We start from the raw sequence: 24,820 nt of genomic DNA on the forward strand, positions 1-24,820 counted from the left end.
AATGCCACCTTGAGGTCGTTGAAAGTAGAATTCATATATCACAACACACGTACACATGAATAAATGCTAATTGATAGTAGACAGTTTTTGGATGATAATCATCATCAACATCATCATCATGCACAAGATACCTTCTTTTGCAACATTTCTAAAAGTACATCTCCTGGTGTAACTGGGCCTTTGTTGGCATATGTCTTGCATGGATGTGTTTCTTCAGCTATCCAACATGGAGGACCAGAAGGTCTCCATTCCCGTTGATGTAACTAGGCCCAACACCATCCATGAAGTGATGAATGGATGGATATTTCTGCTCATTGTTATTGTTGTTCATTCGTTCAGTTGTCTTCGACTCTTCGTGACCTCATGGACCAGCCCACACCAGAGCTCCCTGTTGGCCGTCACCACCCCCAGCTCCTTCAAGGTCAGTCCAGTCACTTCAAGGATGCCATCCATCCATCTTGCCCTTGGTCGGCCCCTCTTCCTTTTGCCTTCCACTTTCCCCAGCATCATTCCCTTCTCTAGGCTTTCCTGTCTCCTCATAATGTGGCCAAAGGACTTCAGCTTTGTCTCTAGTCTCCTTCCCTCCAATGAGCAGTCGGGCTTTCTTTCCTGGAGGATGGACTGGTTGGATCTTCTCGCAGTCCAAGGCACTCTCAGAACTTTCCTCCAGCACCACAGCTCAAAAGCATCGATCTTCCTTCGCTCAGCCTTCCCTAAGGTCCAGCTCTCACATCCATAGGTTACTACAGGGAAGACCATGGCTTTGATTAGACGGATCTTGTTGCCAGTCTGATGTCTGCTCATTAGTGTTGTGCATTCGGGGTAAGCCTTGACCTATTTCATGTCCCAGTTTTCGGTGGGGGCTCCAATCCATTTTTGGGAGCCCCCCAAAATCGGAAGGTCAGATATCTGTTTTCGCTCTGGGGTGCCTAAAGATCTATCGGCCCATTATGGACTGGGGGGGGGGGGTGTCTTCCAAGGTTCCCTTTCCCATCATTTTAGACATTCAAGCTGTTTTACTCCAGAGGTGAAACACTCAGCTGCAGGCAAGCATGCCCTTTAAAGAGGCTACAGGCAGGTGGGCTAGGAAGCCCTGACATTGAGTGTAGTTGATTCCGACTCTGGGGGGTGGTACTCATCTCCATGTCTAAGCCGAAGAGCAGGCATTGTCCTTAGACACCTCCAAGGTCACATGACTGACATGACTGCATGCCAGCCTTCCTGCAGAAGCAATACCTATAGATCTACTCACATTTGCATGTTTTCAAACTGCTAGGTTGGCAGAAGCTGGGTCTAACAGTGAGAGCTCACCTTGCTCCCCAGATTCAAACCACCAACCTTTTGGTCTTCAAGTTCAGCAGCTCAGCAGTTTAACCCACTGCATCACCAGGTGGCCCCCAAAGGAGGCTTCTTAGCTTTTTCTTACTCTAGAGGAGGCACTTCGCTGCAGGCAAGTGTGTGCACTTTCTCAGCCTGAAAGCCACACATGCACTCTCTTTTCAAGGCAAGGAGGCAAGTTCTCATTCTTACTCTAGAGGAGGCGCTCAGCTGCAGGCAGGTGCATGCGCTTTCTGGGCCTGCACACCACACACACATTCTTTCCAAGGCAAGGAGGCAAGTTCTCTTACTCCAGAGGAGGCACTTGGCTAAAGGCAGGTGCACATGCTTTCTGGGCCTGCACGCTACATGCACTTTGCAAGGTAAGGAGACAAGTTCTCTTACTCCAGAGGAGGAGCTCAGATGTAGGCTGGTGCACATACTTTCTGGGCCTGAATGCCACACACACACTCTTTCCAAGGCAAAGAGAAGTTCTCTTACTCCAGAGGAGGCACTTGGCTGCAGGCAGGTATGCACACTTTCTGGGCCTTCACACCACACACACTCTCTTTCCAAGGCAAGTTCTCTTACTCCAGAGGAGGCACTTGGCTTCAGGCAGGCACATACACTTTCTGGGCCTGAATGCCACACACACTCTTTCTAGGGCAAGCAGAAGTTCTCTTACCCCAGAGAAGGTGCTTGGCTGCAGGTAGGCGCACATGCTTTCTGTGCCTGCATGCCACATGCTCTTTCCAAGGCAAGGAAGCAAGTTCTCTTACTCCAGAGGAGGAGCTCGGCTTCAGGCCTGAACGCCACACATGCACTCTTTCCAAGGCAAGGAGACATGTACTCACAAAAAGCAGGCGAGGAGCCGAGTTCAGCTCCCGCTTACTTTCGTGTTGAGCTGATTTTTGTACCGGAAGGGGCTTTCCCGTTACGTTCTCCCAAAGGTAACAAAAGTAACGAAAGAATGCATGAAACGAAGGAAAACGATTCTGTGCATAACCCTACTACTCATTGTCTACAATTGTTTCTCTCTATCTTGGAAACACCTTGCCACAACTCCAGCACTCCTGAAAGATTTCCACCCAGACTCTGCTTAGGTAAAGATAAAGGTTTTCCCCTGACATTAAGTCCAGTCGTGTCTGACTCTGGGGGTTGGTGCTCATCTCCATTTCTAAGCCGAAGAGCCGGCATTGTTCGTAGACACCTCCAAGGTCATGTGGCCATAGGCATGACTGCATGGAGCACTGTTACCTTCCTGCTAGAGTGGTACCTATTGATCTACACACATTTGCATGTTTTCGAACTGCTAGGTTGGCAGAAGCTGGGGCTGACAGCAGAAGCTCACACCGCTCCAATGATTCAAACCTGTAACCTTTTGGTCAGCAACTTCAGCAGCTCAGCGGTTTAACTCACTGTCCCTGACTCTGTTTAAAGATATTCAAACAGGAGAACCCATCACTTTCTGGGAAAGTCTGTTCTTTACTTTCTTACTTAGGCGATTCTCGTTGGCCGAGTAGGATAGTCTTCCAAGATCGGTATTCTGGTGAGTCCGTAGGTGACTGTGGAGCCCTATTCTTCTCCCACAGTGAGGGCTTTGGTTTCCAGTTGGAAGGCGGTCTCAGTCGGGGTTGGCTTGATGTGCCTTCCTCTTGGCACATTTCTCTCTCTCACCCTCCATTCGTGCCTCTTCAAATTCTGCAGCATTGCTGGTCACAGCTGACCTCCAGCTGGAACGCTCAAGGGCCAGGGCTTCCCAGTTCCCAGTGTCTATGCCACAGTTTTTGGCTTTGAGTCTTTTCTACTGTCAAATAATTAATATAGACAAGAAGTTCCTAATGTTTGAGTGGAATCTGTTTTCACGTAACTTGAATGCATTGGTTCATGTTCTAGTCTTTGGAACAGCAGAAAACAAGCCTGCTCCACCTTGTACACAGTGTCTCATCAGATATCTAAAGCATTGTGTAGTCCTTTGAGCATTGGACTATGATTTTGGACTATGATTTTGGTTTGCCCAATGTTTCCCCTGCTCCATCTTGTACACAGCGTCTCATCAGATATCTAAAGCATTGTGTAGTCCTTTGAGCGTTGGACTATGATTTTGGTTTGCCCAAGGTTTCCTTAGCCAGGAAACCTTGAGCAAACCACACTCTCTCAGCTTCAGAGGAAGACAATAGCAAGCTCCTTGCAAACAAATCTTGCCAAGCAAACCCTGTGTCTTAGGACCACGATAGGTTGGAAACAACTGAAAACCACACAACAATAGCAACTCATCTCAACTTTCAGTCTTCTCCAAACTAAATGTGCCCATCTCCTTAAGCCCTCAGTTGATGCTCCCTGGTGGCTTCCGGAAAAGGAATCATCAATGGTAGCCAATGCGCACAAATATGGCACTGATCCCTGGCCTTCTGGAACATCAAATATCCTGAGAGATACTGTTCTATTCACATATCTATTTCCAGAAGGTCACTGTGTCTGCTCATAGATTTCATCTGGACCTTTTTTGATTTGTTCTTCTACAAAATGTGTGTTTTGGGGTTGGCAACACTCTCAAAATAAATCATATCATGAGACCACTCATGGCACTCTTATCAACATTTCTAATGTGCCGACCCAAAGGTTAGTGAGATTGGGTCCAGTCAACTCAGGGCTGGATGAGTCAGCGTTCTTCAACCTTGACATGAGCTAGTTTTCCTATGGTCTGTGTCCATTATTTCATTATCCTGGCAAATAACGTAACGTTGATCAGCATCTGCTGTTGGGAAATACTTTATGCGTAGGCCAAAAGAGTTTGCATGGCATCCAAAGTCAATTCCGAGCCTCACCACACAAACTTTCATGACCCTTGCAGTCAACTCCAGTCACCTGTTTAGTTTGCCCTTTGGAAAGTTCATTTGCCCTTTGGAAAGTTCATGCCTTCGGTTTCTGAGACTCTGAAACAGCACAGCGTGTTCTGAACTATATTACATTGTGATACATTGTGAGCAATAGATACCAAGTGGGAATGAGGAAATACGTTATTGTCAGACTACAAATCCCATTCCCCATACCCCATAATATAATTTATTGATTCATTCATCTTTTCAGCAGTGAAAGAAGCTGACAGTGTTTTAAACTGTGTGTTTAATCTTATAGACAAACAGAAAAGCTGATGAGTACACCATCAAAATCTAGGGTGCACATGAACAGAGATCAAGATCATCTCGTTCGTTTTCAAAGCTCAATAGTATAAAAATGTTTTGAAGGAGGCCAAATAGGGACCATCCTAGCCTCCCTAGCAAGAGATTTCCAAATACAGTTGAACCTCAACTTAAAGGCACCCCAACTTAAGAATGTTTTGAGTTAAGAGAATCAATTGGTCCAGTTTTGCTTTAACATATGAGCAGTGCTTTGAGTTGAGAGTGAGCACCAAATGGGAGCGCAAGTGCGAGAGTTTTAAATGTAGTTGTAGTTGTATTTATTGTATTTCACTGTATTTTAATTGTATACTCACACAGTAATATTTTGCTCTTTTTTTTGCATTTGTTTTGTTCCGATTGTGTTTGTTAGCCACCCTGAGTCTCTACGAGGAGAAAGGTGGAATAATAATAATAATAATAATAATAATAATAATAATGATCTGCCAAAGAGTGCTGGTGTCTCACAAAACTATAGCTTCCAGGATTTCATAATATGGAACCATGGAAGTTCAAGTGGTGACAAAATGCATTCGTTCTACAGCGTTGATAGATGGCACGTCGTATGACTCATGAAGTTGCAATGCCTATTGCGTGGAGCTTTTCCTGGATGGCAGAAGGGGGATGGACTGGATGGCCTCTGGGGTTGCTCCTATTATTATTATTATTACTATTGCAAAGTCTGGCTGGCCATCTGTTGGGGGTGCTTTGATTGTGCTTTTCCTGAATGGCAGAAGGGGGTTGGACTAGATGGCCTCTGGGGTTGCTCCTATTATTATTATTATTATTATTATTATTATTATTGCAAAGTCTGGCTGGCCATCTGTTGGGGGTGCTTTGATTGTGCTTTTCCTGGATGGGTTGGAGTGGATGGCCACTGAGGTTTCAGCTCTTCTTCTTCTTCTTCTTCAGACTGGGTGGCCATCTGTTGGTGGTGCTTTGATTGTGCTTCTCCTGCATGGTAGAAGGGGGTTGGACTAGATGGCCCCTGGGGTTGTCCTATTATTATTATTATTATTATTATTATTATTGCAAATTCTGGGTGGCCATCTGTTGGGAGTGCTTTGATTGTGCTTTTCCTGCATGTCAGAAGGGGGTTGGACTAGATGGCCCCTGGGGTTGTTCCTATTATTATTATTATTATTATTATTATTGCAAAGTCTGGGTGGCCCTCTGTTGGGGGTGCTTGATGGTGCTTTTTCTGGATGGCAGAAGGGGGATGGACTGGATGGCCCCTGGGGTTGCTCCTATTATTATTATTATTATTATTATTATTATTATTGCAAATTCTGGGTGGCCATCTGTTGGGAGTGCTTTGATTGTGCTTTTCCTGCATGTCAGAAGGGGGTTGGACTAGATGGCCCCTGGGGTTGTACCTATTATTATTATTATTATTATTATTATTGCAAAGTCTGGGTGGCCCTCTGTTGGGGGTGCTTGATGGTGCTTTTTCTGGATGGCAGAAGGGGGATGGACTGGATGGCCCCTGGGGTTGCTCCTATTATTATTATTATTATTATTATTGCAAATTCTGGGTGGCCATCTGTTGGGAGTGCTTTGATTGTGCTTTTCCTGCATGGCAGAAGGGGGTTGGACTAGATGGCTCCTGACGTTTCTCCCATTATTATTACTATTGTTATTGTTGTTGTTGTTGTTGTTGTTGTTATTATTATTATTAGAAAAACTGGGTGGCCATCTGTTGGGGGTGCTTTGATTGTGCTTTTCCTCGATGGCAGAAGAGTGTTGGACTTGATGGCTCCTGAGGTTTCTCCTATTATTATTACTATTGTTATTGTTGTTGTTTTTATTGTTATTATTATTATTATTACAAAAACTGGGTGGCCATCTGTTGGGAGTGCTTTGATTGTGCTTTTCCTGCATGGGAGAAGGGGGTTGAACTAGATGGCTCCTGAGGTTTCTCCTATTATTATTACTATTGTTATTGTTGTTGTTATTATTATTATTAGAAAAACTGGGTGGCCATCTGTTAGGGGTGCTTTGATTGTGCTTTTCCTGGATGGCAGAAGAGTGTTGGACTGGATGGCTCCTGAGGTTTCTCCTATTATTATTATTACTATTGTTATTGTTGTTCTTGTTGCTGTTATTATCATTATTACAAAGACTGGGTGGCCATCTGTTGGGGGTGCTTTGATTGTGCTTTTCCTGGATGGCAGAAGGGTGTTCCAGGGCTCTTCCACTGAAACACTGTTAAGTTTATGTTGGTTAATGATGTTCTTCAAAAGTTTGGCCATGCCTGATACGTATACATTATATAATATATAATGTATACCATCATATCTATGGTAAACAACATTTCTTGGGACTCCACAAGAAACTTTTGCTTCAGAAAGGGCTCTGCAGCTGAACAAGTTTGAGAATCCCTGCTCTGACATAACTGGGAGAACTGGAAAGTTATGTAATGGAGAATCAAACGAACTGCCCATTGTGCCCGACTGAAGTCCCCCAGATTAAATGCGAGCCAGTGGCCATCTCACCTGGGCATTTGCTCCACCCCTTCTGAAGGGTAATAAATGTGTCTCCATGCCAGAGTAAGTCACTGACCTACCTGAGCCGAAGCAGATAAGATCTTCAGTAGCAAGAACGGTGTCCAACGTTGTGCCAATTGGCTGCCAGAGTCCAAACAGAGAGAATATTAACCAGGATGGATCTCCTTTCTTACTTCTCCGTGGAGACCTGGGCTCTTCTAATCCTATCCCTAGGTCTCTTGATGCTGTAAGTAACTTTACTTATTGATTAATTTTTGCAGAAACAATGTCATTCACATAATACTAAATCCTTTAACTAAAACAATAAACACATATGGATTGAAATGCTAAAGCATAACAAAATGTAATGCATCGTCAAAATAGTCCTCCATTCTGTATACAAAAAGAAAGGTGGTATTCTCTCTGAGCAAAATCATGGTGACACATCCTTAAGCTTTCCTCTTCTGACCCTCAGAAACTTGAAATAAAAAATGTCATTCTTTTTATCATGTATGCAAAAGCCTTTACTTTTAAAATGTGACTCACGTATTGACTTATTGGAAGTGTTACTAATGACTCAAAGAGAGTAACTTAATTCTTATAGAATGAAATGTTGTTGCAGCCACATTACCAAAAGTATCCTGTTAGGTAACTCTGTCACCTTTTTTTCCTCCTGAACTCTCATCCACTTATACCAGTGGTTCCCAACCTTTTTTTTTTTTAAACCAGGGATCACTTTGACCAGGGACCACCTGGACCAGGGACCACTTTCACCAGTGCCCACTTTGACCAGGCCCAACTTGACCAGGGACCCTTTTGACCAGGGACCACTTTGACCAGGGACCCCTTTGACCAAGGACCACTTTGACCAGGGACCACTTTGACCAGGGACTATTTGTCCAGGGACCAGACCCCTTTTACCAGGGAACCCTTTGACCAGAGACTACTTAGACCAGGGAACCCTTTGACCAGGGACCACTTTGACCAGGGACCATTTGTCCAGGGACCCCTTTGACCAGGGACCCCTTTGACCAGGAACCCCTTTGACCAGGGACCCCTTTGACCAGGAACCCCTTTGACCAGGGACCCCTTTGACCAGGGACCCCTTTGACCAGGGACCCCTTTGACCAGGGACCCCTTTGACCAGGGACCCCTTTGACCAAGGACCACTTTGACCAGGGACCCTTTTGACCAGGGACCCCTTTGACCAGGGACCACTTTGACCAGGGACCACTTTGACCAGGGACTATTTGTCCAGGGACCAGACCCCTTTTACCAGGGAACCCTTTGACCAGAGACTACTTAGACCAGGGACCATTTGTCCAGGGACCCCTTTGACCAGGGACCCCTTTGACCAGACACCTTTGACCAGGGACCCCTTTGACCAGGAACCACTTTGACCAGCAGGGACCCCTTTGACCAGGGACCACTTTGACCAGGGACCCCTTTGTCCAGGGACCACTTTGACCAGGGACCCCTTTGAGCAGGGACCACTTTGACGAGGGACCACTTTGACCATGGACCACTTTGACCTGAACCATTTGTCCAGGGACCCCTTTGACCAGACCCCTTTTACCAGGGACCCCTTTGACCAGGAACCCCTTTGACCAGGAACCCCTTTGACCAAGGACCCCTTTGACCAAGGACCACTTTGACCAGGGAACCCTTTGACCAAGGACCACTTTGACCAGGGACCACTTTGACCAGGGACCACTTTGACCAGGGACTATTTGTCCAGGGACCAGACCCCTTTTACCAGGGAACCCTTTGACCAGAGACTACTTAGACCAGGGACCATTTGTCCAGGGACCCCTTTGACCAGGGACCCCTTTGACCAGACACCTTTGACCAGGGACCCCTTTGACCAGGAACCACTTTGACCAGCAGGGACCCCTTTGACCAGGGACCACTTTGACCAGGGACCCCTTTGTCCAGGGACCACTTTGACCAGGGACCCCTTTGAGCAGGGACCACTTTGACGAGGGACCACTTTGACCATGGACCACTTTGACCTGAACCATTTGTCCAGGGACCCCTTTGACCAGACCCCTTTTACCAGGGACCCCTTTGACCAGGAACCCCTTTGACCAGGAACCCCTTTGACCAGGGACCCCTTTGACCAAGGACCACTTTGACCAGGGAACCCTTTGACCAGGGACCACTTTGACCAGGGACCACTTTGACCAGGGACCATTTGTCCAGGGACCTCTTTGACCAGGGACCCCTTTGACCAGGGACCCCTTTGACCAGGGACCACTTTGACCAGGGACTATTTGTCCAGGGACCAGACCCCTTTTACCAGGGAACCCTTTGACCAGGGACCACTTTGACCAGGGACCCCTTTGACCAGGGACCCCTTTGACCAGGGACCACTTTGACCAGGGACTATTTGTCCAGGGACCAGACCCCTTTTACCAGGGAACCCTTTGACCAGGGACCACTTTGACCAGGGACCCCTTTGACCAGGGACCCCTTTGACCAGGGACCACTTTGACCAGGGACTATTTGTCCAGGGACCAGACCCCTTTTACCAGGGAACCCTTTGACCAAGGACCACTTTGACCAGGGACCACTTTGACCAGGGACTATTTGTCCAGGGACCAGACCCCTTTTACCAGGGAACCCTTTGACCAGGGACCACTTTGACCAGGGACCATTTGTCCAGGGACCCCTTTGACCAGGGACCCCTTTGACCAGGAACCCCTTTGACCAGGGACCCCTTTGACCAGGGACCCCTTTGACCAGGGACCCCTTTGACCAAGGACCACTTTGACCAGGGACCCCTTTGACCAGGGACCCCTTTGACCAGGGACCCCTTTGACCAGGGACCCCTTTGACCAGGGACCCCTTTGACCAGGGACCACTTTGACCAAGGACCACTTTGACCAAGGAGCACTTTGACCAAGGAGCACTTTGACCAGGGACCCCTTTGACCAGGGACCCCTTTGACCAGGGACCACTTTGACCAGGGACCATTTGTCCAGGGACCCCTTTGACCAGGAACCCCTTTGACCAGGGACCCCTTTGACCAGGGACCCCTTTGACCAGGGACCCCTTTGACCAGGGACCTCTTTGACCAGGGACCCCTTTGACCAGGGAACCCTTTGACCAGGGACCCCTTTGACCAGGGACCCCTTTGACCAGGGACCTCTTTGACCAGGGACCCCTTTGAACAAGGACCCCTTTGATCAGGGACCCCTTTGACCAGGGACCCCTTTGACCAGGGACCCCTTTGACCAGGGACCCCTTTGACCAGGGACCCCTTTGACCAGGGACCCCTTTGACCAGGGACCCCTTTGACCAGGGACCCCTTTGACCAGGGACCCCTTTGACCAGGGACCCCTTTGACCAGGGACCCCTTTGACCAGGGACCCCTTTGACCAGGGACCCCTTTGACCAGGGACCCCTTTGACCAGGGACCCCTTTGACCAGGGACCCCTTTGACCAGGGACCCCTTTGACCAGGGACCCCTTTGACCAGGGACCCCTTTGACCAGGGACCCCTTTGATCAGGGACCCCTTTGAACAAGGACCCCTTTGACCAGGGACCACTTTGACCAGGGACCTCTTTGACCAGGGACCCCTTTGACCAGGGACCCCTTTGACCAGGGACCCCTTTGAACAAGGACCCCTTTGACCAGGGACCTCTTTGACCAGGGACCCCTTTGACCAGGGACCCCTTTGACCAGGGACCCCTTTGATCAGGGACCCCTTTGAACAAGGACCCCTTTGACCAGGGACCCCTTTGACCAGGGACCCCTTTGACCAGGGACCACTTTGACCAGGGACCTCTTTGACCAGGGACCCCTTTGACCAGGGAACCCTTTGACCAGGGACCCCTTTGACCAGGGACCCCTTTGACCAGGGACCACTTTGACCAGGGACCTCTTTGACCAGGGACCCCTTTGACCAGGGACCCCTTTGACCAGGGACCCCTTTGACCAGGGACCCCTTTGACCAGGGACCTCTTTGACCAGGGACCCCTTTGACCAGGGACCACTTTGACCAGGGACCTCTTTGACCAGGGACCTCTTTGACCAGGGACCCCTTTGACCAGGGACCCCTTTGACCAGGGACCACTTTGACCAGGGACCTCTTTGACCAGGGAACCCTTTGACCAGGGACCCCTTTGACCAGGGAACCCTTTATCCAGGGACCCCTTTGACTAGGGACCTCTTTGACCAGGGAACCCTTTATCCAGGGACCCCTTTGACTAGGGACCATTTGACCAGGGACCACATGACCAGGGACGATTTTGACCAGGGACCACTTTGACCAGGGACCACTTGAACAGGGACCACTTTGACCAGGGACCCCTTTGACCAAGGACCACTTTGACCAAGGACCACTTTGACCAGGGACCACTTTGACCAGGGACCCCTTTGACCAAGGACCACTTTGACCAGGGACCCCTTTGATCAGGGACCCCTTTGAACAAGGACCCCTTTGACCAGGGACCACTTTGACCAGGGACCCCTTTGACCAGGGACCCCTTTGACCAGGGACCCCTTTGACCAGGGACCACTTTGACCAGGGACCCCTTTGAACAAGGACCCCTTTGACCAGGGACCCCTTTGACCAGGGACCCCTTTGACCAGGGACCCCTTTGACCAGGGACCCCTTTGACCAGGGACCCTTTTGACCAGGGACCTCTTTGACCAGGGACCTCTTTGACCAGGGACCCCTTTGAACAAGGACCCCTTTGATCAGGGACCCCTTTGATCAGGGACCCCTTTGACCAAGGAGCACTTTGACCAGGGACCCCTTTGACCAGGGAACCCTTTGACCAGGGACCCCTTTGATCAGGGACCCCTTTGAACAAGGACCCCTTTGACCAGGGACCCCTTTGACCAGGGACCCCTTTGACCAGGGACCACTTTGACCAGGGACCTCTTTGACCAGGGACCCCTTTGACCAGGGAACCCTTTGACCAGGGACCCCTTTGACCAGGGACCCCTTTGACCAGGGACCACTTTGACCAGGGACCTCTTTGACCAGGGACCCCTTTGACCAGGGACCCCTTTGACCAGGGACCCCTTTGACCAGGGACCCCTTTGACCAGGGACCACTTTGACCAGGGACCTCTTTGACCAGGGACCCCTTTGACCAGGGAACCCTTTGACCAGGGACCCCTTTGACCAGGGACCCCTTTGACCAGGGACCACTTTGACCAGGGACCTCTTTGACCAGGGACCCCTTTGACCAGGGACCCCTTTGACCAGGGACCCCTTTGAACAAGGACCCCTTTGAACAAGGACCCCTTTGACCAGGGACCCCTTTGACCAGGGACCCCTTTGACCAGGGAACCCTTTGACCAGGGACCCCTTTGAACAAGGACCCCTTTGAACAAGGACCCCTTTGACCAGGGACCCCTTTGATCAGGGACCCCTTTGAACAAGGACCCCTTTGACCAGGGACCACTTTGACCAGGGACCTCTTTGACCAGGGACCCCTTTGACCAGGGACCCCTTTGACCAGGGACCCCTTTGACCAGGGACCCCTTTGATCAGGGACCCCTTTGAACAAGGACCCCTTTGACCAGGGACCCCTTTGACCAGGGACCCCTTTGACCAGGGACCACTTTGACCAGGGACCTCTTTGACCAGGGACCCCTTTGACCAGGGAACCCTTTGACCAGGGACCCCTTTGACCAGGGACCCCTTTGACCAGGGACCACTTTGACCAGGGACCTCTTTGACCAGGGACCCCTTTGACCAGGGACCCCTTTGACCAGGGACCCCTTTGACCAGGGACCCCTTTGACCAGGGACCTCTTTGACCAGGGACCCCTTTGACCAGGGAACCCTTTGACCAGGGACCCCTTTGACCAGGGACCCCTTTGACCAGGGACCACTTTGACCAGGGACCACTTTGACCAGGGACCTCTTTGACCAGGGAACCCTTTGACCAGGGACCCCTTTGACCAGGGACCCCTTTGACCAGGGACCCCTTTGACCAGGGACCACTTTGACCAGGGACCTCTTTGACCAGGGACCCCTTTGACCAGGGACCCCTTTGACCAGGGACCCCTTTGACCAGGGACCCCTTTGACCAGGGACCTCTTTGACCAGGGACCCCTTTGACCAGGGAACCCTTTGACCAGGGACCCCTTTGACCAGGGACCCCTTTGACCAGGGACCACTTTGACCAGGGACCTCTTTGACCAGGGAACCCTTTGACCAGACCCCTTTGACCAGGGAACCCTTTATCCAGGGACCCCTTTGACTAGGGACCATTTGACCAGGGACCACATGACCAGGGACGATTTTGACCAGGGACCACTTTGACCAGGGACCACTTGAACAGGGACCACTTTGACCAGGGACCCCTTTGACCAAGGACCACTTTGACCAAGGACCACTTTGACCAGGGACCACTTTGACCAGGGACCACTTTGACCAGGGACCCCTTTGACCAAGGACCACTTTGACCAGGGACCCCTTTGACCAGGGACCCCTTTGACCAGGGACCCCTTTGACCAGGGAACCCTTTGACCAGGGACCACTTTGACCAGGGACCCCTTTGACCAGGGACCACTTTGACCAGGGACCCCTTTGACCAGGGACCCCTTTGACCAGGGACCCCTTTGACCAGGGACCCCTTTGACCAGGGACCCCTTTGACCAGGGACCCCTTTGACCAGGGACCCCTTTGACCAGGGACCCCTTTGACCAGGGACCACTTTGACCAGGGAACCCTTTGACCAGGGACCCCTTTGACCAGGGACCCCTTTGACCAGGGAACCCTTTGACCAGACCCCTTTGACCAGGGACCCCTTTGACCAGGGACCTCTTTGACCAGGGACCTCTTTGACCAGGGACCCCTTTGACCAGACCCCTTTGACCAGGGACCCCTTTGACCAGGGACCCCTTTGACCAGGGACCCCTTTGACCAGGGACCCCTTTGACCAGACCCCTTTGACCAGGGACCCCTTTGACCAGGGACCCCTTTGACCAGACCCCTTTGACCAGGGACCCCTTTGACCAGGGACCCCTTTGACCAGGGACCCCTTTGACCAGACCCCTTTGACCAGGGACCCCTTTGACCAGGGACCCCTTTGACCAGACCCCTTTGACCAGGGACCCCTTTGACCAGGGACCTCTTTGACCAGGGACCCCTTTGACCAGACCCCTTTGACCAGGGACCCCTTTGACCAGGGACCCCTTTGACCAGACCCCTTTGACCAGGGACCCCTTTGACCAGGGACCCCTTTGACCAGGGACCCCTTTGACCAGGGACCCCTTTGACCAGGGACCCCTTTGATCAGGGACCCCTTTGAACAAGGACCCCTTTGACCAGGGACCACTTTGACCAGGGACCACTTTGACCAAGGAGCACTTTGACCAGGGACCCCTTTGACCAGGGACCCCTTTGACCAGGGACCCCTTTGACCAGGGACCCCTTTGACCAGGGACCCCTTTGATCAGGGACCCCTTTGAACAAGGACCCCTTTGACCAGGGACCCCTTTGACCAGGGACCCCTTTGACCAGGGACCACTTTGACCAGGGACCTCTTTGACCAGGGACCCCTTTGACCAGGGAACCCTTTGACCAGGGACCCCTTTGACCAGGGACCCCTTTGACCAGGGACCACTTTGACCAGGGACCTCTTTGACCAGGGACCCCTTTGACCAGGGACCCCTTTGACCAGGGACCCCTTTGACCAGGGACCCCTTTGACCAGGGACCACTTTGACCAGGGACCTCTTTGACCAGGGACCCCTTTGACCAGGGAACCCTTTGACCAGGGACCCCTTTGACCAGGGACCCCTTTGACCAGGGACCACTTTGACCAGGGACCCCTTTGACCAGACCCCTTTGACCAGGGACCCCTTTGACCAGGGACCCCTTTGACCAGGGACCCCTTTGACCAGGGACCCCTTTGACCAGGGACCCCTTTGACCAGACCCCTTTGACCAGGGACCCCTTTGACCAGGGACCCCTTTGACCAGGGACCCCTTTGACCAGGGACCCCTTTGACCAGGGACCACTTTGACCAGGGACCCCTTTGAACAAGGACCCCTTTGATCAGGGACCCCTTTGACCAGGGACCACTTTGACCAGGGACCACTTTGACCAGGGACCACTTTGACCAAGGAGCACTTTGACCAGGGACCCCTTTGACCAGGGACCCCTTTGACCAGGGACCCCTTTGACCAGGGACCCCTTTGACCAGGGACCCCTTTGATCAGGGACCCCTTTGAACAAGGACCCCTTTGACCAGGGACCCCTTTGACCAGGGACCCCTTTGACCAGGGACCACTTTGACCAGGGACCTCTTTGACCAGGGACCCCTTTGACCAGGGACCCCTTTGACCAGGGAACCCTTTGACCAGGGACCCCTTTGACCAGGGACCCCTTTGACCAGGGACCACTTTGACCAGGGACCTCTTTGACCAGGGACCCCTTTGACCAGGGACCCCTTTGACCAGGGACCCCTTTGAACAAGGACCCCTTTGAACAAGGACCCCTTTGACCAGGGACCCCTTTGATCAGGGACCCCTTTGAACAAGGACCCCTTTGACCAGGGACCACTTTGACCAGGGACCTCTTTGACCAGGGACCCCTTTGACCAGGGACCCCTTTGACCAGGGACCCCTTTGACCAGGGACCCCTTTGATCAGGGACCCCTTTGAACAAGGACCCCTTTGACCAGGGACCCCTTTGACCAGGGACCCCTTTGACCAGGGACCCCTTTGATCAGGGACCCCTTTGAACAAGGACCCCTTTGACCAGGGACCTCTTTGACCAGGGACCCCTTTGACCAGGGACCCCTTTGACCAGGGAACCCTTTGACCAGGGACCCCTTTGACCAGGGACCCCTTTGACCAGGGACCACTTTGACCAGGGACCTCTTTGACCAGGGACCCCTTTGACCAGGGACCCCTTTGACCAGGGACCCCTTTGACCAGGGACCCCTTTGACCAGGGACCCCTTTGACCAGGGACCCCTTTGACCAGGGACCCCTTTGACCAGGGACCTCTTTGACCAGGGACCCCTTTGACCAGGGAACCCTTTGACCAGGGACCCCTTTGACCAGGGACCCCTTTGACCAGGGACCACTTTGACCAGGGACCTCTTTGACCAGGGAACCCTTTGACCAGACCCCTTTGACCAGGGAACCCTTTATCCAGGGACCCCTTTGACTAGGGACCATTTGACCAGGGACCACATGACCAGGGACGATTTTGACCAGGGACCACTTTGACCAGGGACCACTTGAACAGGGACCACTTTGACCAGGGACCCCTTTGACCAAGGACCACTTTGACCAAGGACCACTTTGACCAGGGACCACTTTGACCAGGGACCACTTTGACCAGGGACCCCTTTGACCAAGGACCACTTTGACCAGGGAACCCTTTGACCAGGGACCACTTTGACCAGGGACCCCTTTGACCAGGGACCACTTTGACCAGGGAACCCTTTGACCAGGGACCACTTTGACCAGGGACCCCTTTGACCAGGGACCACTTTGACCAGGGAACCCTTTGACCAGGGACCACTTTGACCAGGGACCCCTTTGACCAGGGACCCCTTTGACCAGGGACCCCTTTGACCAGGGACCCCTTTGACCAGGGAACCCTTTGACCAGGGACCCCTTTGACCAGGGACCACTTTGACCAGGGACCCCTTTGACCAGGGACCCCTTTGACCAGGGACCCCTTTGACCAGGGAACCCTTTGACCAGGGACCCCTTTGACCAGGGACCCCTTTGACCAGGGACCCCTTTGACCAGGGACCCCTTTGACCAGGGACCACTTTGACCAGGGAACCCTTTGACCAGGGACCCCTTTGACCAGGGACCCCTTTGACCAGGGAACCCTTTGACCAGACCCCTTTGACCAGGGACCCCTTTGACCAGGGACCTCTTTGACCAGGGACCCCTTTGACCAGACCCCTTTGACCAGGGACCCCTTTGACCAGGGACCCCTTTGACCAGGGACCCCTTTGACCAGGGACCCCTTTGACCAGGGACCCCTTTGACCAGACCCCTTTGACCAGGGACCCCTTTGACCAGGGACCCCTTTGACCAGGGACCCCTTTGACCAGGGACCCCTTTGACCAGGGACCACTTTGACCAGGGACCCCTTTGAACAAGGACCCCTTTGACCAGGGACCCCTTTGATCAGGGACCCCTTTGAACAAGGACCCCTTTGACCAGGGACCCCTTTGACCAGGGACCTCTTTGACCAGGGACCCCTTTGACCAGGGACCCCTTTGACCAGGGACCACTTTGACCAGGGACCACTTTGACCAGGGACCACTTTGACCAAGGAGCACTTTGACCAGGGACCCCTTTGACCAGGGACCCCTTTGACCAGGGACCCCTTTGACCAGGGACCCCTTTGACCAGGGACCCCTTTGACCAGGGACCCCTTTGAACAAGGACCCCTTTGACCAGGGACCCCTTTGATCAGGGACCCCTTTGAACAAGGACCCCTTTGACCAGGGACCCCTTTGACCAGGGACCTCTTTGACCAGGGACCCCTTTGACCAGGGACCCCTTTGACCAGGGACCACTTTGACCAGGGACCACTTTGACCAGGGACCACTTTGACCAAGGAGCACTTTGACCAGGGACCCCTTTGACCAGGGACCCCTTTGACCAGGGACCCCTTTGACCAGGGACCCCTTTGACCAGGGACCCCTTTGACCAGGGACCCCTTTGAACAAGGACCCCTTTGACCAGGGACCCCTTTGACCAGGGACCCCTTTGAACAAGGACCCCTTTGACCAGGGACCCCTTTGACCAGGGACCTCTTTGACCAGGGACCCCTTTGACCAGGGACCCCTTTGACCAGGGACCACTTTGACCAGGGACCCCTTTGACCAGGGACCCCTTTGACCAGGGACCCCTTTGACCAGGGAACCCTTTGACCAGGGACCCCTTTGACCAGGGACCCCTTTGACCAGGGACCCCTTTGACCAGGGACCCCTTTGACCAGGGACCACTTTGACCAGGGAACCCTTTGACCAGGGACCCCTTTGACCAGGGACCCCTTTGACCAGGGAACCCTTTGACCAGACCCCTTTGACCAGGGACCCCTTTGACCAGGGACCTCTTTGACCAGGGACCTCTTTGACCAGGGACCCCTTTGACCAGACCCCTTTGACCAGGGACCCCTTTGACCAGGGACCCCTTTGACCAGGGACCCCTTTGACCAGGGACCCCTTTGACCAGGGACCCCTTTGACCAGACCCCTTTGACCAGGGACCCCTTTGACCAGGGACCCCTTTGACCAGGGACCCCTTTGACCAGGGACCCCTTTGACCAGGGACCACTTTGACCAGGGACCCCTTTGACCAGGGACCCCTTTGAACAAGGAGCACTTTGACCAGGGACCACTTTGACCAGGGACCACTTTGACCAAGGAGCACTTTGACCAGGGACCCCTTTGACCAGGGACCCCTTTGACCAGACCCCTTTGACCAGGGACCCCTTTGACCAGGGACCCCTTTGACCAGGGACCCCTTTGACCAGGGACCCCTTTGACCAGGGACCTCTTTGACCAGGGACCCCTTTGACCAGGGACCCCTTTGACCAGGGACCACTTTGACCAGGGACCACTTTGACCAGGGACCACTTTGACCAAGGAGCACTTTGACCAGGGACCCCTTTGACCAGGGACCCCTTTGACCAGGGACCCCTTTGACCAGGGACCCCTTTGACCAGGGACCCCTTTGACCAGGGACCCCTTTGAACAAGGACCCCTTTGACCAGGGACCCCTTTGATCAGGGACCCCTTTGAACAAGGACCCCTTTGACCAGGGACCACTTTGACCAGGGACCTCTTTGACCAGGGACCCCTTTGACCAGGGACCCCTTTGACCAGGGACCCCTTTGACCAGGGACCCCTTTGACCAGGGACCCCTTTGATCAGGGACCCCTTTGAACAAGGACCCCTTTGACCAGGGACCCCTTTGATCAGGGACCCCTTTGAACAAGGACCCCTTTGACCAGGGACCACTTTGACCAGGGACCCCTTTGACCAGGGACCCCTTTGACCAGGGACCCCTTTGACCAGGGACCCCTTTGACCAGGGACCCCTTTGACCAGGGACCACTTTGACCAGGGACCCCTTTGACCAGGGACCCCTTTGACCAGGGACCCCTTTGACCAGGGACCCCTTTGACCAGGGACCCCTTTGACCAGGGACCCCTTTGATCAGGGACCCCTTTGAACAAGGACCCCTTTGACCAGGGACCCCTTTGATCAGGGACCCCTTTGAACAAGGACCCCTTTGACCAGGGACCACTTTGACCAGGGACCCCTTTGACCAGGGACCCCTTTGACCAGGGACCCCTTTGACCAGGGACCCCTTTGACCAGGGACCCCTTTGACCAGGGACCCCTTTGACCAAGGACCACTTTGACCAGGGACCACTTTGACCAGGGACCACTTTGACCAGGGAACCCTTTGACCAGGGAACCCTTTGACCAGGGACCCCTTTGACCAGGGACCCCTTTGACCAGGGACCACTTTGACCAGGGACCCCTTTGACCAGGGACCCCTTTGACCAGGGACCCCTTTGACCAGGGACCCCTTTGACCAGGGACCCCTTTGACCAGGGACCCCTTTGACCAGGGACCCCTTTGACCAGGGACCCCTTTGACCAGGGACCCCTTTGACCAGGGAACCCTTTGACCAGGGACCACTTTGACCAGGGACCCCTTTGACCAGGGACCCCTTTGACCAGGGACCCCTTTGACCAGGGACCACTTTGACCAGGGAACCCTTTGACCAGGGACCACTTTGACCAGGGACCCCTTTGACCAGGGACCCCTTTGACCAGGGACCCCTTTGACCAGGGACCCCTTTGACCAGGGACCCCTTTGACCAGGGACCCCTTTGACCAGGGACCCCTTTGACCAGGGACCCCTTTGACCAGGGACCCCTTTGACCAGGGAACCCTTTGACCAGGGACCCCTTTGACCAGGGACCCCTTTGACCAGGGACCCCTTTGACCAGGGACCACTTTGACCAGGGACCCCTTTGACCAGGGACCCCTTTGACCAGGGTGGGACCCCTTTGACCAGGGACCCCTTTGACCAGGGGACCCCTTTGACCAGGGAACCCTTTGACCAGGGACCCCTTTGACCAGGGACCCCTTTGACCAGGGACCCCTTTGACCAGGGACCCCTTTGACCAGGGACCCCTTTGACCAGGGACCCCTTTGACCAGGGACCCCTTTGACCAGGGACCTCTTTGACCAGGGACCCCTTTGACCAGGGAACCCTTTGACCAGGGACCCCTTTGACCAGGGACCCCTTTGACCAGGGACCCCTTTGACCAGGGACCCCTTTGACCAGGGACCCCTTTGACCAGGGACCTCTTTGACCAGGGACCCCTTTGACCAGGGAACCCTTTGACCAGGGACCCCTTTGACCAGGGACCCCTTTGACCAGGGACCCCTTTGACCAGGGACCCCTTTGACCAGGGACCCCTTTGACCAGGGACCCCTTTGACCAGGGACCCCTTTGACCAGGGACCCCTTTGACCAGGGACCCCCTTTGACCAGGGACCCCTTTGACCAGGGACCCCTTTGACCAGGGACCCCTTTGACCAGGGACCACTTTGACCAGGGACCCCTTTGACCAGGGACCCCTTTGACCAGGGACCCCTTTGACCAGGGACCCCTTTGACCAGGGACCCCTTTGACCAGGGACCCCTTTGACCAGGGACCCCTTTGACCAGGGACCCCCTTTGACCAGGGACCTCTTTGACCAGGGGACCCCTTTGACCAGGGAACCCTTTGACCAGGGACCCCCTTTGACCAGGGACCCCTTTGACCAGGGACCACTTTGACCAGGGACCCCTTTGACCAGGGACCCCTTTGACCAGGGACCCCTTTGACCAGGGACCCCTTTGACCAGGGACCCCTTTGACCAGGGACCCCTTTGACCAGGGACCCCTTTGACCAGGGACCCCTTTGACCAGGGACCCCTTTGACCAGGGACCACTTTGACCAGGGACCCCTTTGACCAGGGACCCCTTTGACCAGGGACCCCTTTGACCAGGGACCCCTTTGACCAGGGACCCCTTTGACCAGGGACCCCTTTGACCAGGGACCCCTTTGACCAGGGACCCCTTTGACCAGGGACCCCTTTGACCAGGGACCCCTTTGACCAGGGACCACTTTGACCAGGGAACCCTTTGACCAGGGAACCCTTTGACCAGGGACCCCTTTGACCAGGGACCCCTTTGACCAGGGACCACTTTGACCAGGGACCCCTTTGACCAGGGAACCCTTTGACCAGGGACCCCTTTGACCAGGGACCCCTTTGACCAGGGACCCCTTTGACCAGGGACCACTTTGACCAGGGAACCCTTTGACCAGGGAACCCTTTGACCAGGGACCCCTTTGACCAGGGACCCCTTTGACCAGGGACCTCTTTGACCAGGGACCCCTTTGAACAAGGACCCCTTTGATCAGGGACCCCTTTGACCAGGGACCCCTTTGACCAGGGACCCCTTTGACCAGGGACCCCTTTGACCAGGGACCCCTTTGACCAGGGACCCCTTTGACCAGGGACCTCTTTGACCAGGGGACCCCTTTGACCAGGGAACCCTTTGACCAGGGACCCCTTTGACCAGGGACCCCTTTGACCAGGGACCTCTTTGACCAGGGACCCCTTTGAACAAGGGACCCCTTTGATCAGGGACCCCTTTGACCAGGGACCCCTTTGACCAGGGACCCCTTTGACCAGGGACCCCTTTGACCAGGGACCCCTTTGACCAGGGACCCCTTTGACCAGGGACCCCTTTGACCAGGGACCCCTTTGACCAGGGGACCCCTTTGACCAGGGACCCCTTTGACCAGGGACCCCTTTGACCAGGGACCCCTTTGACAGGGACCCCTTTGACCAGGGACCCCTTTGACCAGGGACCCCTTTGACCAGGGACCCCTTTGACCAGGGACCCCTTTGACCAGGGACCCCTTTGACCAGGGACCCCTTTGACCAGGGACCCCTTTGATCAGGGACCCCTTTGAACAAGGACCCCTTTGACCAGGGACCACTTTGACCAGGGACCTCTTTGACCAGGGACCCCTTTGACCAGGGACCCCTTTGACCAGGGACCCCTTTGAACAAGGACCCCTTTGACCAGGGACCTCTTTGACCAGGGACCCCTTTGACCCAGGGGACCCCTTTGACCAGGGACCCCTTTGATCAGGGACCCCTTTGAACAAGGACCCCTTTGACCAGGGACCCCTTTGACCAGGGACCCCTTTGACCAGGGACCACTTTGACCAGGGACCTCTTTGACCAGGGACCCCTTTGACCAGGGAACCCTTTGACCAGGGACCCCTTTGACCAGGGACCCCTTTGACCAGGGACCACTTTGACCAGGGACCTCTTTGACCAGGGACCCCTTTGACCAGGGGACCCCTTTGACCAGGGACCCCTTTGACCAGGGACCCCTTTGACCAGGGACCTCTTTGACCAGGGACCCCTTTGACCAGGGACCACTTTGACCAGGGACCTCTTTGACCAGGGACCTCTTTGACCAGGGACCCCTTTGACCAGGGACCCCTTTGACCAGGGACCACTTTGACCAGGGACCTCTTTGACCAGGGAACCCTTTGACCAGGGACCCCTTTGACCAGGGAACCCTTTATCCAGGGACCCCTTTGACTAGGGACCTCTTTGACCAGGGAACCCTTTATCCAGGGACCCCTTTGACTAGGGACCATTTGACCAGGGGACCACATGACCAGGGACGATTTTGACCAGGGACCACTTTGACCAGGGACCACTTGAACAGGGACCACTTTGACCAGGGACCCCTTTGACCAAGGACCACTTTGACCAAGGACCACTTTGACCAGGGACCACTTTGACCAGGGACCCCTTTGACCAAGGACCACTTTGACCAGGGACCCCTTTGATCAGGGACCCCTTTGAACAAGGACCCCTTTGACCAGGGACCACTTTGACCAGGGACCCCTTTGACCAGGGACCCCTTTGACCAGGGACCCCTTTGACCAGGGACCACTTTGACCAGGGACCCCTTTGAACAAGGACCCCTTTGACCAGGGACCCCTTTGACCAGGGACCCCTTTGACCAGGGACCCCTTTGACCAGGGACCCCTTTGACCAGGGACCCTTTTGACCAGGGACCTCTTTGACCAGGGACCTCTTTGACCAGGGACCCCTTTGAACAAGGACCCCTTTGATCAGGGACCCCTTTGATCAGGGACCCCTTTGACCAAGGAGCACTTTGACCAGGGACCCCTTTGACCAGGGAACCCTTTGACCAGGGACCCCTTTGATCAGGGACCCCTTTGAACAAGGACCCCTTTGACCAGGGACCCCTTTGACCAGGGACCCCTTTGACCAGGGGACCACTTTGACCAGGGACCTCTTTGACCAGGGACCCCTTTGACCAGGGAACCCTTTGACCAGGGACCCCTTTGACCAGGGACCCCTTTGACCAGGGACCACTTTGACCAGGGACCTCTTTGACCAGGGACCCCTTTGACCAGGGACCCCTTTGACCAGGGACCCCTTTGACCAGGGACCCCTTTGACCAGGGACCACTTTGACCAGGGACCTCTTTGACCAGGGACCCCTTTGACCAGGGAACCCTTTGACCAGGGACCCCTTTGACCAGGGACCCCTTTGACCAGGGACCACTTTGACCAGGGACCTCTTTGACCAGGGACCCCTTTGACCAGGGACCCCTTTGACCAGGGACCCCTTTGAACAAGGACCCCTTTGAACAAGGACCCCTTTGACCAGGGACCCCTTTGACCAGGGACCCCTTTGACCAGGGAACCCTTTGACCAGGGACCCCTTTGAACAAGGACCCCTTTGAACAAGGACCCCTTTGACCAGGGACCCCTTTGATCAGGGACCCCTTTGAACAAGGACCCCTTTGACCAGGGACCACTTTGACCAGGGACCTCTTTGACCAGGGACCCCTTTGACCAGGGACCCCTTTGACCAGGGACCCCTTTGACCAGGGACCCCCTTTGATCAGGGACCCCTTTGAACAAGGACCCCTTTGACCAGGGACCCCTTTGACCAGGGACCCCTTTGACCAGGGACCACTTTGACCAGGGACCTCTTTGACCAGGGACCCCTTTGACCAGGGAACCCTTTGACCAGGGACCCCTTTGACCAGGGACCCCTTTGACCAGGGACCACTTTGACCAGGGACCTCTTTGACCAGGGACCCCTTTGACCAGGGACCCCTTTGACCAGGGACCCCTTTGACCAGGGACCCCTTTGACCAGGGACCTCTTTGACCAGGGACCCCTTTGACCAGGGAACCCTTTGACCAGGGACCCCTTTGACCAGGGACCCCTTTGACCAGGGACCACTTTGACCAGGGACCACTTTGACCAGGGACCTCTTTGACCAGGGAACCCTTTGACCAGGGACCCCTTTGACCAGGGACCCCTTTGACCAGGGGACCCCTTTGACCAGGGACCACTTTGACCAGGGACCTCTTTGACCAGGGACCCCTTTGACCAGGGACCCCTTTGACCAGGGACCCCTTTGACCAGGGACCCCTTTGACCAGGGACCTCTTTGACCAGGGACCCCTTTGACCAGGGAACCCTTTGACCAGGGACCCCTTTGACCAGGGACCCCCTTTGACCAGGGACCACTTTGACCAGGGACCTCTTTGACCAGGGAACCCTTTGACCAGACCCCTTTGACCAGGGAACCCTTTATCCAGGGACCCCTTTGACTAGGGACCATTTGACCAGGGACCACATGACCAGGGACGATTTTGACCAGGGACCACTTTTGACCAGGGACCACTTGAACAGGGGACCACTTTGACCAGGGACCCCTTTGACCAAGGACCACTTTGACCAAGGACCACT

General features: G+C 54.3%; 1 protein-coding gene across 1 annotated transcript in view; it reads left to right on the top strand.

Moving 5' to 3' along the window:
• Positions 1 to 7,030: 7,030 nt before the first annotated feature.
• LOC137095778 (cytochrome P450 3A9-like) overlaps positions 7,031 to 24,820 on the top strand; it is a gene marked incomplete at its 3' end in the record, with an annotated part of 53,975 nt that continues 36,185 nt past the window's right edge. The window contains exon 1 of the mRNA XM_067462539.1: positions 7,031 to 7,229. Coding sequence (XP_067318640.1) covers positions 7,159 to 7,229 — 71 coding nt within the window. The remainder of the gene's footprint in view (positions 7,230 to 24,820) is intronic.

This window comes from Anolis sagrei, unplaced genomic scaffold (assembly GCF_037176765.1).
Source record: "Anolis sagrei isolate rAnoSag1 unplaced genomic scaffold, rAnoSag1.mat MAT_SCAFFOLD_25, whole genome shotgun sequence".
In the NCBI taxonomy this organism is placed as follows: Eukaryota; Metazoa; Chordata; class Lepidosauria; order Squamata; family Dactyloidae; genus Anolis; species Anolis sagrei.